The sequence below is a fragment of the Bombina bombina genome, chromosome 8 (genome assembly GCF_027579735.1).
Source record: "Bombina bombina isolate aBomBom1 chromosome 8, aBomBom1.pri, whole genome shotgun sequence".
NCBI lineage: Eukaryota > Metazoa > Chordata > Amphibia > Anura > Bombinatoridae > Bombina > Bombina bombina.
The window spans coordinates 926,975-940,124 of NC_069506.1; the positions used below are offsets into that span (position 1 = coordinate 926,975).

The 13,150-nt window shown below is 46.5% G+C and overlaps 1 protein-coding gene across 1 annotated transcript in view; it reads left to right on the plus strand.

Annotated features, from left to right (window-relative positions):
• Positions 1-4,961: 4,961 nt before the first annotated feature.
• IFT56 (intraflagellar transport 56) overlaps positions 4,962-13,150 on the plus strand; it is a 291,153-nt gene continuing 282,964 nt past the window's right edge. Inside the window, exon 1 of the mRNA XM_053690101.1 lies at positions 4,962-5,052. Coding sequence (XP_053546076.1) covers positions 5,050-5,052 — 3 coding nt within the window. The 5' untranslated portion in view covers positions 4,962-5,049. The remainder of the gene's footprint in view (positions 5,053-13,150) is intronic.

The following is a 13,150-nucleotide window of genomic DNA, read 5'->3' on the forward strand; positions in this document are numbered from 1 at the left end:
TTAACTTGATGTTACGATAGAATTTCTGTAAATCTTTAGATAGTTCAAAGAAATCAATGTCCTTGTAAGGGCAGAATGACAAACCCTTATTTAATATAGCAAGTTCATTGGCAGTGGGAACATAAGAAGATATATTTACCACCGCACCTGTAGAAGTTTCTACTTTTTCTGCTGTCTGCGCTGAGACTTCCTTGTACCCCCTGCTTGCATATAGGAGGCCTGGTTCTTCTTTTTGTTTGCCTCTCTTGGGGTGCTTGTGACCTCCTCGGCGGTATCGCTATCCCCGCTGTCTGAATCCAAATGAGTATCATCGTTTCCAGACGTATCGGAGCCTGACGCTTTATTCGGTTCACGTGACTTCCGGTTCTTACTCTGATTGGTCCTCCTGTTCTGGTTCCTCCTTGTATTGCGGTTACCCCGGTGACTGGACCTCCATTTGTATACGTTGCCTAGGCGATAATCTTCTTCGTCCCTTAGGAATTTTACTCTTTTAATCTGCTTGATCGCCTTTTGCTCAATCGCAAGTTTCTCATCGATTTTCTTCTCCAGCTCCTGAAAATCATCAGTGGTTAAAGAGGTAAGTAAGTCCGCTTTATATTTTTTCATCAGTTCTGTCTGCACTTTGGTTTCCTGTAATAGAGCTTCAACAGTGCAAGCTATCAGGTCATACGAACATTTATTAATAATTGCTTCGAACTTATCACAGTAACCTTTATTGTCACTGAGTAGTGTAGGAACTGTGCTCATACGCAATCCCCTTGGTATCCTCCTCACTCTGTGATATTCTGACAGAGACAGCCTCATACTCCTTAGCGATAGTGGTAGAGGGTGCTGTTCTAAGAAAGTCTCGAGAGCCCCTTGTTAATGCTGTGATACGGGCTGCATCAATTTCGCTGTAGGCGAATACCTTGCTACCATCCGTCATGGTAGTGTTATCCTGATTTGATTCCATCTTGAGTCAGTATATCCAGCGTGCACGTTCCCTGCAGTGATACCAATGGCAGAAAGTTCAAAATTGTGATATCAGCACAGCTGGTAGATAGTGCACGTATGACAGAGTATCACCGCAATACTCAGGTGTATCAATCTTTGTAACAAAATGTCATCAGCACTGTATTCATGAAATACTTTTATTGGATCAAACAAACAGCGACGTTTCGAGGTGTTAAAGGGACAGTCTACCTTAGAATTGTTATTGTTTTAAAAGATAGATAACCCCTTTATTACCCATTCCCCGGTTTTGCATAACCAACACTGTTATATTAATGTACTTTTTACCTCTGTGATTACCTTGTGTCTAAGCCTCTGCAGACTGCCCCTTATCTCAGTTATATTAATACTTTTTACCTCTGTGATTACCTTGTATCTAAGCCTCTACAGACTGTCCCTTATCTCAGTTATATTAATACTTTTTACCTCTGTGATTACCTTGTATCTGGGAACCTTCTTCCAGCCCCCCGATCACATGACTGTGACTGTTTATTATCTATTGTCTTAAATTTAGCATTGTATTGTGCTAGATCTTCAATAACTTTCGGTGCCTGAACACAGTGTTATCTATATGGCCCACGTGTACTTTCTGTCTCTTTGTGTTGTGCTAGATCTTCAATAACTTTCGGTGCCTGAACACAGTGTTATCTATATGGCCCACGTGTACTTTCTGTCTCTTTGTGTTGTGCTAGATCTTAAATAACCCCCTGTGCCTGAACACAGTGTTATCTATATGGCCCACGTGTACTTTCTGTCTCTTTGTGTTGTGCTAGATCTTAAATAACCCCTGTGCCTGAACACAGTGTTATCTATATGGCCCACATGTACTTTCTGTCTCTTTGTGTTGAAAAGAGATTTAAAAAGCATGTGATAAGAGGCAGCCCTCAAAGGCTTAGAAATTAGCATATGAGCCTACCTATGTTTAGTTTAACTAAGAATACCAAGAGAACAAAGCAAATTTGATGATAAAAGTAAATTGGAAAGTTGATTAAAATTAAAAGTCCTATCTGAATAATGAAAGTTTAATTAATACTATACTGTCCCTTTAACCTCTTATTCATGCTAATGATATAGCCATTTCACAACATTTAAATACACTTTCTTTGGCGCCAAACTGACCTCATAGGGCCCTATGGCTGCCACCTAGTGGCTACATGAAAAAACTCTATTAAAAACTACTTGTTACAAAGCATCATCATTAAAACTAGTAACATATACAAGGTATCAAGGTTAATCACTGTCATTCTGTTACTGCTATGTGTATATAATGGGTACAGACAGCTGAGGGTTAATCACTGTCATTCTGTTACTGTTATGTGTATATAATGGGTACAGACAGCTGAGGGTTAATCACTGTCATTCTGTTACTGTTATGTGTATATAATGGGTACAGACAGCTGAGGGTTAATCACTGTCATGCTGTTAGTGACAGTTATGTGTATATAATACAGGCAGCTGAGGATTAATCACTGCCATACTGTTACTGTTATGTGTATATAATAGTTACAGGCAGCTGAGGATTAATCACTGCCATGCTGTTACTGTTATGTGTATAAAATAGTTACAGGCAGCTGAGGGTTAATCACTGCCATGCTGTTACTGTTATATGTATATAATAGTTACAGACAGCTGAGGGTTAATCACTGTCATGCTGTTAGTGACAGTTATGTGTATATAATACAGGCAGCTGAGGATTAATCACTGCCATACTGTTACTGTTATGTGTATGTAATAGTTACAGGCAGCTGAGGATTAATCACTGCCATGCTGTTACTGTTATGTGTATAAAATAGTTACAGGCAGCTGAGGGTTAATCACTGCCATGCTGTTACTGTTATATGTATATAATAGTTACAGACAGCTGAGGTTTAATCACTGCCATGCTGTTACTGTTATGTGTATAAAATAGTTACAGGCAGCTGAAGGTTAATCACTGTCATGCTGTTACTGTTATGTGTATATAATAGTTACAGACAGCTGAGGGTTAATCACTGTCATGCTGTTACTGTTATGTGTATATAATGGTTACAGACAGCTGAGTGTTAATCACTGTCATTCTGTTACTGTTATGTGTATATAATGGTTACAGACAGCTGAGTGTTAATCACTGTCATTCTGTTACTGTTATGTGTATATAATGGTTACAGACAGCTGAGTGTTAATCACTGTCATGCTGTTACTGTTATGTGTATATAATAGTTACAGGCACCTGAGTGTTAATCACTGTCATGCTGTTACTGTTATATGTATATAATAGTTACAGACAGCTGAGGTTTAATCACTGCCATGCTGTTACTGTTATGTGTATAAAATAGTTACAGGCAGCTGAAGGTTAATCAATGTCATGCTGTTACTGTTATGTGTATATAATAGTTACAGGCAGCTGAGGGTTAATCACTGTCATGCTGTTACTGTTATATGTATATAATAGTTACAGGCAGCTGAGGGTTAATCACTGGTATGCTGTTACTGTTATGTGTATATAATAGTTACAGGCAGCTGAGGGTTAATTACTGGCATGCTGTTACTGACTGTTATGTGTATATAATAGTTACAGGCAGCTGAGGGTTAATCACTGTCATGCTGTTACTGTTATGTGTATATAATACTTACAGGCAGCTGAGGGTTAATCACTGTCATGCTGTTACTGTTATGTGTATATAATAGTTACAGGCAGCTGAGGGTTAATCACTGTCATGCTGTTACTATTATGTGTGTATATATAATAGTTACAGGCAGCTGATGGTTAATCACTGTCATGCTGTTACTGTTATGTGTATATAATAGTTACAGGCAGCTGAGGGTTAATCACTGTCATGCTGTTACTGTTATGTGTATATATAATAGTTATAGGCAGCTGAGGGTTAATCACTGTCATGCTGTTACTGTTATGGGTATATAATAGTTACAGGCAGCTGAGGGTTAATCACTGCCATGCTGTTACTGTTATGTGTATATAATAGTTACAGGCAGCTGAGGGTTAATCACTGCCATGCTGTTACTGTTATGTGTATATAATAGTTACAGGCACCTGAGTGTTAATCACTGTCATGCTGTTACTGTTATGTGTATATAATAGTTACAGGCAGCTGAGGGTTAATCACTGGCATGCTGTTACTGTTATGTGTATATATAATAGTTACAGGCACCTGAGTGTTAATCACTGTCATGCTGTTACTGTTATGTGTATATAATAGTTACAGGCAGCTGAGGGTTAATCACTGTCATGCTGTTACTGTTATGTGTATATAATAGTTACAGGCAGCTGAGGGTTAATCACTGTCATGCTGTTACTGTTATGTGTATATAATAGTTACAGGCACCTGAGTGTTAATCACTGTCATTCTGTTACTGTTATGTGTATATAATAGTTACAGACAGCTGAGGGTTAATCACTGTCATGCTGTTACTGTTATGTGTATATAATAGTTACAGGCAGCTGAGGGTTAATCACTGTCATGCTGTTACTGTTATGTGTATATAATAGTTACAGGCAGCTGAGGGTTAATCACTGTCATGCTGTTACTGTTATGTGTATATAATAGTTACAGGCAGCTGAGGGTTAATCACTGTCATGCTGTTACTGTTATGTGTATATAATAGTTACAGGCACCTGAGTGTTAACTGTCATTCTGTTACTGTTATGTGTATATAATAGTTATAGACAGCTGAGGGTTAATCACTGCCATGCTGTTACTGTTATGTGTATATAATAGTTACAGGCAGCTGAGGGTTAATCACTGGCATGCTGTTACTGACAGTTATGGGCAGTTGTTACAAAGTACGTTGCTTAGTGACGCGTCCTTAACTTCCGGGTATTGCGTTGCGTGCCAAGCCTCAGTATCGTTCTGTAGAAAATTGACTATGGAAATGTATTTCTATAAACGCATGTTTTGTGACGTCAAACGTACACAGCTCACGGACTGGTAACGAGGTTAAGCCAGCCTGTACGCATGCGCATTGTCGTTTAGCGGTGGGTTGCTATGGTGACGAGTCTGTGGGCTGCTGTAACTGTGTGAGACCGAGCGGTTCTGCGGCAGCTCCCGTTGTGCGGATATCATGGTGAGCCTGGGGGCAGTCTTAGGGGTGACAATGTCACTGTCGCCTACATCAGGTTCAGAACAACTCTTTATATACCGAAGGGGGCTGAAGTGCATGCAACTGTGTGACCCTGCAACTGTGTGACCCTGCAACTGTGTGACCCTGCAACTGTGTGACCCTGTAACTGTGTGACCCTGTAACTGTGTGACCCTGTAACTGTGTGACCCTCTATAGCTGCACTGTGTGAACCTGTAACTGTGTGACCCTGTATAGCTGCACTGTGTGACCCTGTAACTGTGTGACCCTGTATAGCTGCACTGTGTGACCCTGTAACTGTGTGACCCTGTAACTGTGTGACCCTGTAACTGTGTGACCCTGTAACTGTGTGACCCTCTATAGCTGCACTGTGTGACCCTGTAACTGTGTGACCCTGTATAGCTGCACTGTGTGACCCTGTAACTGTGTGACCCTGTAACTGTGTGACCCTGCAACTGTGTGACCCTGCAACTGTGTGACCCTGCAACTGTGTGACCCTGCAACTGTGTGACCCTGTAACTGTGTGACCCTGTAACTGTGTGACCCTGTAACTGTGTGACCCTGTAACTGTGTGACCCTGCAACTGTGTGACCCTGTAACTGTGTGACCCTGTAACTGTGTGACCCTGTAACTGTGTGACCCTGTATAGCTGCACTGTGTGACCCTGTAACTGTGTGACCCTGTAACTGTGTGACCCTGTATAGCTGCACTGTGTGACCCTGTAACTGTGTGACCCTGTAACTGTGTGACCCTGTAACTGTGTGACCCTGTATAGCTACACTGTGTGACCCTGTATAGCTGCACTGTGTGACCCTGTAACTGTGTGACCCTGTATAGCTGCACTGTGTGACCCTGCAACTGTGTGACCCTGTATAGCTGCACTGTGTGACCCTGTAACTGTGTGACCCTGTAACTGTGTGACCCTGTATAGCTACACTGCGTGACCCTGTAACTGTGTGACCCTGTAACTGTGTGACCCTGTATAGCTGCACTGTGTGACCCTGTAACTGTGTGACCCTGTATAGATACACTGTGTGACCCTGTAACTGTGTGACCCTGTATAGCTACACTGTGTGACCCTGTATAGCTGCACTGTGTGACCCTGTGTATAGCTGCACTGTGTGACCCTGTATAGCTGTACCTGTGTGACCCTGTATAGCTGCACTGTGTGACCCTGTATAGCTGCACTGTGTGACCCTGTATAGCTGCACTGTGTGACCCTGTATAGCTGCACTGTGTGACCCTGTATAGCTGCACTGTGTGACCCTGTATAGCTGCACTGTGTGACCCTGTATAGCTGCACTGTGTGACCCCTGTAAGCTGCACTGTGTGACCCCTGTATAGCTGCACTGTGTGACCCTGTATAGCTGCACAGTTGTGACCCTGTATAGCTGCACTGTGTGTGACCCCTGTATAGCTGCACTGTGTGACCTGTATAGCTGCACTGTGTGACCCTGTATAGCTGCACTGTGTGACCTGTATAGCGTGCACTGTGTGACCCTGTATAGCTGCACTGTGTGACCCTGTATAGCTGCACTGTGTGACCCTGTATAGCTGCACTGTGTGACCCTGTATAGCTGCACTGTGTGACCCTGTATAGCTGCACTGTGTGACCCTGTATAGCTGCGTGACCCTGTAACTGTGTGACCCTGTATAGCTACACTGTGTGACCCTGTATAGCTGCACTGTGTGACCCTGCAACTGTGTGACCCTGTATAGCTACACTGTGTGACCCTGTAACTGTGTGACCCTGTATAGCTGCACTGTGTGACCCTGTATAGCTACACTGTGTGACCCTGTATAGCTGCACTGTGTGACCCTGTATAGCTGCACTGTGTGACCCTGTATAGCTGCACTGTGTGACCCTGTATAGCTACACTGTGTGACCCTGTATAGCTGCACTGTGTGACCCTGTATAGCTGCACTGTGTGACCCTGCAACTGTGTGACCCTGTATAGCTGCACTGTGTGAACCTGTATAGCTACACTGTGTGACCCTGCAACTGTGTGACCCTGTATAGCTACACTGTGTGACCCTGTATAGCTGCACTGTGTGACCCTGTATAGCTGCACGTGTGACCCTGTAACTGTGTGACCCTGCAACTGTGTGACCCTGTATAGCTACACTGTGTGACCCTGTATAGCTGCACTGTGTGACCCTGTATAGCTACACTGTGTGACCCTGTATAGCTACACTGTGTGACCCTGTATAGCTGCACTGTGTGACCCTGTATAGCTGCACTGTGTGACCCTGTATAGCTGCACTGTGTGACTCTGTAACTGTGTGACCCTGTAACTGTGTGACCCTGTAACTGTGTGACCCTGTATAGCTACACTGTGTGACCCTGTAACTGTGTGACCCTGTATAGCTACACTGTGTGACCCTGTAACTGTGTGACCCTGTATAGCTGCACTGTGTGACCCTGTAACTGTGTGACCCTGTATAGCTACACTGTGTGACCCTGTATAGCTACACTGTGTGACCCTGTAACTGTGTGAGCCCGGTAACTGGTGACCCTGTTTAGCTACACTGTGTGACCCCTGCAACTGTGTGACCCTGTATAGCTCGGCACTGTGTGCCCGCTGTATAGCTGTGGCACAGTGCTCGCACCCATGTATAGCTGCACTGTGTGACCCTGTAATAGCTGCCTGGTCGACCCTGTATAGCCTGCAACTGTGTGAACCCTGTAAAGCTGCACTGTGTGACCCCGTGTAACTGTGTGACCCTCTACTGTGCTGCAACTGCACTGTGTGACCCGAGTATAGCTGCACTGGTGACCCTGATAACTGTGTGACCCTGTATACTGCACTGTGTGACCCTGTATAGCTACACTGTGTGACCCTGTACTGTGTGACCCCTGTACTGTGTGACCCTGTATAGCTGCACTGTGTGGACCCTGTATAGCTGCACTGTGTGACCCTGTATAGCTGCCTGTGTGACCCTGTATAGCTGCACTGTGTGACCCTGTATAGCTGCACTGTGTGACCCTGCAACTGTGTGACCCTGTATAGCTGCACTGTGTGACCCTGTATAGCTGCACTGTGTGACCCTGTAACTGTGTGACCCTGTATAGCTGCACTGTGTGACTCTGTATAGCTGCACTGTGTGACCCTGTAACTGTGTGACCCTGTAACTGTGTGACCCTGTAACTGTGTGACCCTGTATAGCTACACTGTGTGACCCTGTATAGCTACACTGTGTGACCCTGTATAGCTGCACTGTGTGACCCTGTATAGCTGCACTGTGTGACCCTGTATAGCTGCACTGTGTGACCCTGTATAGCTGCACTGTGTGACCCTGTAACTGTGTGACCCTGTAACTGTGTGACCCTGTAACTGTGTGACCCTGTATAGCTGCACTGTGTGACCCTGTATAGCTACACTGTGTGACCCTGCAACTGTGTGACCCTGTATAGCTGCACTGTGTGACCCTGTATAGCTACACTGTGTGACCCTGTAACTGTGTGACCCTGTATAGCTGCACTGTGTGACCCTGTATAGCTGCACTGTGTGACCCTGTAACTGTGTGACCCTGTATAGCTGCACTGTGTGACCCTGTATAGCTACACTGTGTGACCCTGCAACTGTGTGACCCTGTATAGCTACACTGTGTGACCCTGCAACTGTGTGACCCTGCAACTGTGTGACCCTGTATAGCTGCACTGTGTGACCCTGTATAGCTGCACTGTGTGACCCTGTATAGCTGCACTGTGTGACCCTGTATAGCTGCACTGTGTGACCCTGTAACTGTGTGACCCTGTAACTGTGTGACCCTGTATAGCTGCACTGTGTGACCCTGTAACTGTGTGACCCTGTAACTGTGTGACCCTGTAACTGTGTGACCCTGTATAGCTACACTGTGTGACCCTGTATAGCTGCACTGTGTGACCCTGTAACTGCGTGACCCTGTATAGCTGCACTGTGTGACCCTGCAACTGTGTGACCCTGTATAGCTGCACTGTGTGACCCTGTAACTGTGTGACCCTGTAACTGTGTGACCCTGTATAGCTACACTGCGTGACCCTGTAACTGTGTGACCCTGTAACTGTGTGACCCTGTATAGCTGCACTGTGTGACCCTGTAACTGTGTGACCCTGTATAGATAGCACTGTGTGACCTAGTAACTGTGTGACCCTGTAACTGTGTGACCCTGTATAGCTACACTGTGTGACCCTGTATAGCTGCACTGTGTGACCCTGTATAGCTGCACTGTGGGACCCTGTATAGCTGCACTGTGTGACCCTGTATAGCTGCACGGTGTGACCCTGTATAGCTGCACTGTGTGACCCTGTATAGCTGCACTGTGTGACCCTGTATAGCTGCACTGTGTGACCCTGTATAGCTGCACTGTGTGACCCTGTATAGCTGCACTGTGTTGACCCTGTATAGCTGCACTGTGTGACCCTGTATAGCTGCACTGTGTGACCCTGTATAGCTGCACTGTGTGACCCTGTATAGCTGCACTGTGTGACCCTGTATAGCTGCACTGTGTGACCTGTATAGCTGCACTGTGTGGACCCTGTATTGCTGCACTGTGTGACCCTGTATTGCTTGCACTGTGTGACCCCTGTATAGCTGCACTGTGTGACCCTGTATAGCTGCACTGTGTGACCCTGTATAGCTGCACTGTGTGACCCTGTATAGCTGCACTGTGTGACCCTGTATAGCTGCACTGTGTGACCCTGTATAGCTGCACTGTGTGACCCTGTAACTGTGTGACCCTGTATAGCTACACTGTGTGACCCTGTATAGCTGCACTGTGTGACCCTGCAACTGTGTGACCCTGTATAGCTACACTGTGTGACCCTGTAACTGTGTGACCCTGTATAGCTGCACTGTGTGACCCTGTAACTGTGTGACCCTGTAACTGTGTGACCCTGTATAGCTACACTGTGTGACCCTGTAACTGTGTGACCCTGTAACTGTGTGACCCTGTAAACTGTGTGACCCTGTAACTGTGTGACCCTGTATAGCTGCACTGTGTGACCCTGTAACTGTGTGACCCTGTATAGCTACACTGTGTGACCCTGTAACTGTGTGACCCTGTATAGCTACACTGTGTGACCCTGTATAGCTGCACTGTGTGACCCTGTATAGCTACACTGTGTGACCCTGTATAGCTGCACTGTGTGACCCTGTATAGCTGCACTGTGTGACTCTGTGTAGCTGCACTGTGTGACCCTGTATAGCTGCACTGTGTGACCCTGTATAGCTACACTGTGTGACCCTGTATAGCTGCACTGTGTGACCCTGTAACTGTGTGACCCTGTATAGCTGCACTGTGTGACCCTGTAACTGTGTGACCCTGTATAGCTACACTGTGTGACCCTGTAACTGTGTGACCCTGTATAGCTACACTGTGTGACCCTGTAACTGTGTGACCCTGTATAGCTGCACTGTGTGACCCTGTAACTGTGTGACCTGTATAGCTACACTGTGTGACCCTGTAACTGTGTGACCCTGTATAGCTGCACTGTGTGACCCTGTAACTGTGTGACCCTGTATAGCTGCACTGTGTGACCCTGTAACTGTGTGACCCTGTATAGCTGCACTGTGTGACCTTGTAACTGTGTGACTCTGTATAGCTGCACTGTGTGACCCTGTATAGCTGCACTGTGTGACCCTGTATAGCTGCACTGTGTGACCCTGTATAGCTGCCACTGTGTGACCTGTATCCTGACCCTGCACTGGTGAACCTGTATAGCTAGCACTGTGTGACCCTAGCAACTGTGTGACCCTGTATACTGACTGTGACCCTGTAACTGTGTGACCCGGTAATAGCTACACTGTTTACACCTGTAACTGTGTGACCCTGATAGCAACACTGTGTGACCCAGCAACTGTGTGACCCTGTAATAGCGCAACTGTTTGACCCTGTAACTGTTGACCCTGTATAGCTACACTGTGTGACCCTGTAACTGTGTGACCCTGTAACTGTGTGACCCTGTATAGCTGCACTGTGAGACCCTGTATAGCTGCACTGTGTTACCCAGTATAGCTGCACTGGTAGAGACCCTGTAACAGAGTGTGACCCTGTATAGCTACACTGTGTGACCTGTAACTGTGTGAACCCCGAAAACTGTGGACCCTCTATAGCTACACTGTGTGACCCTGTAACTGTGTGACCCTGTAAACTGTGTGGACCCTGTAACTGGGAGACCCTGTTAACTGTGTGACCCTGAATAGCTGCACTGTGTGTGACTCGTAACTGTGTGACCCTGTATAGCTGCACTGTGTGACCCTGTAACTGTGTGACCCTGTATAGCTGCACTGTGTGACCCTGTAACTGTGTGACTCTGTATAGCTGCACTGTGTGACCCTGTATAGCTGCACTGTGTGACCCTGTATAGCTGCACTGTGTGACCCTGTATAGCTGCACTGTGTGACCCTGTATAGCTGCACTGTGTGACCCTGTATAGCTGCACTGTGTGACCCTGTAACTGTGTGACCCTGTAACTGTGTGACCCTGTAACTGTGGACCCTGTATAGCTGCACTGTGTGACCCTGTAACTGTGTGACCCTGTATAGCTGCACTGTGTGACCCTGTAACTGTGTGACCCTGTATAGCTACACTGTGTGACCCTGCAACTGTGTGACCCTGTATAGCTACACTGTGTGACCCTGCAACTGTGTGACCCTGCAACTGTGTGACCCTGTATAGCTGCACTGTGTGACCCTGTATAGCTGCACTGTGTGACCCTGTATAGCTGCACTGTGTGACCCTGTATAGCTGCACTGTGTGACCCTGTATAGCTGCACTGTGTGACCCTGTATAGCTGCACTGTGTGACCCTGTATAGCTGCACTGTGTGACCCTGTATAGCTGCACTGTGTGACCCTGTAACTGTGTGACCCTGTAACTGTGTGACCCTGTAACTGTGTGACCCTGTAACTGTGTGACCCTGTAACTGTGTGACCCTGTATAGCTGCACTGTGTGACCCTGTAACTGTGTGACCCTGTAACTGTGTGACCCTGTAACTGTGTGACCCTGTATAGCTACACTGTGTGACCCTGTATAGCTGCACTGTGTGACCCTGTAACTGTGTGACCCTGTATAGCTACACTGTGTGACCCTGTATAGCTACACTGTGTGACCCTGTATAGCTGCACTGTGTGACCCTGTATAGCTGCACTGTGTGACCCTGTATAGCTGCACTGTGTGACCCTGTATAGCTACACTGTGTGACCCTGTATAGCTGCACTGTGTGACCCTGTATAGCTGCACTGTGTGACCCTGTAACTGTGTGACCCTGTATAGCTGCACTGTGTGACCCTGTATAGCTGCACTGTGTGACCCTGTATAGCTACACTGTGTGACCCTGTAACTGTGTGACCCTGTATAGCTGCACTGTGTGACCCTGTATAGCTACACTGTGTGACCCTGTAACTGTGTGACCCTGTATAGCTGCACTGTGTGACCCTGTATAGCTGCACTGTGTGACCCTGTATAGCTGCACTGTGTGACCCTGTATAGCTACACTGTGTGACCCTGTATAGCTGCACTGTGTGACCCTGTATAGCTGCACTGTGTGACCCTGTATAGCTACACTGTGTGACCCTGCAACTGTGTGACCCTGTATAGCTGCACTGTGTGACCCTGTATAGCTGCACTGTGTGACCCTGTATAGCTGCACTGTGTGACCCTGTATAGCTACACTGTGTGACCCTGTATAGCTGCACTGTGTGACCCTGTATAGCTGCACTGTGTGACCCTGTATAGCTGCACTGTGTGACCCTGTATAGCTGCACTGTGTGACCCTGTATAGCTGCACTGTGTGACCCTGTATAGCTGCACTGTGTGACCCTGTAACTGTGTGACCCTGTATAGCTGCACTGTGTGACCCTGTAACTGTGTGACCCTGTATAGCTGCACTGTGTGACCCTGTATAGCTGCACTGTGTGACCCTGTATAGCTGCACTGTGTGACCCTGTATAGCTGCACTGTGTGACCCTGTATAGCTGCACTGTGTGACCCTGTATAGCTGCACTGTGTGACCCTGTAACTGTGTGACCCTGCAACTGTGTGACCCTGTATAGCTGCACTGTGTGAACCTGTATAGCTACACTGTGTGACCCTGCAACTG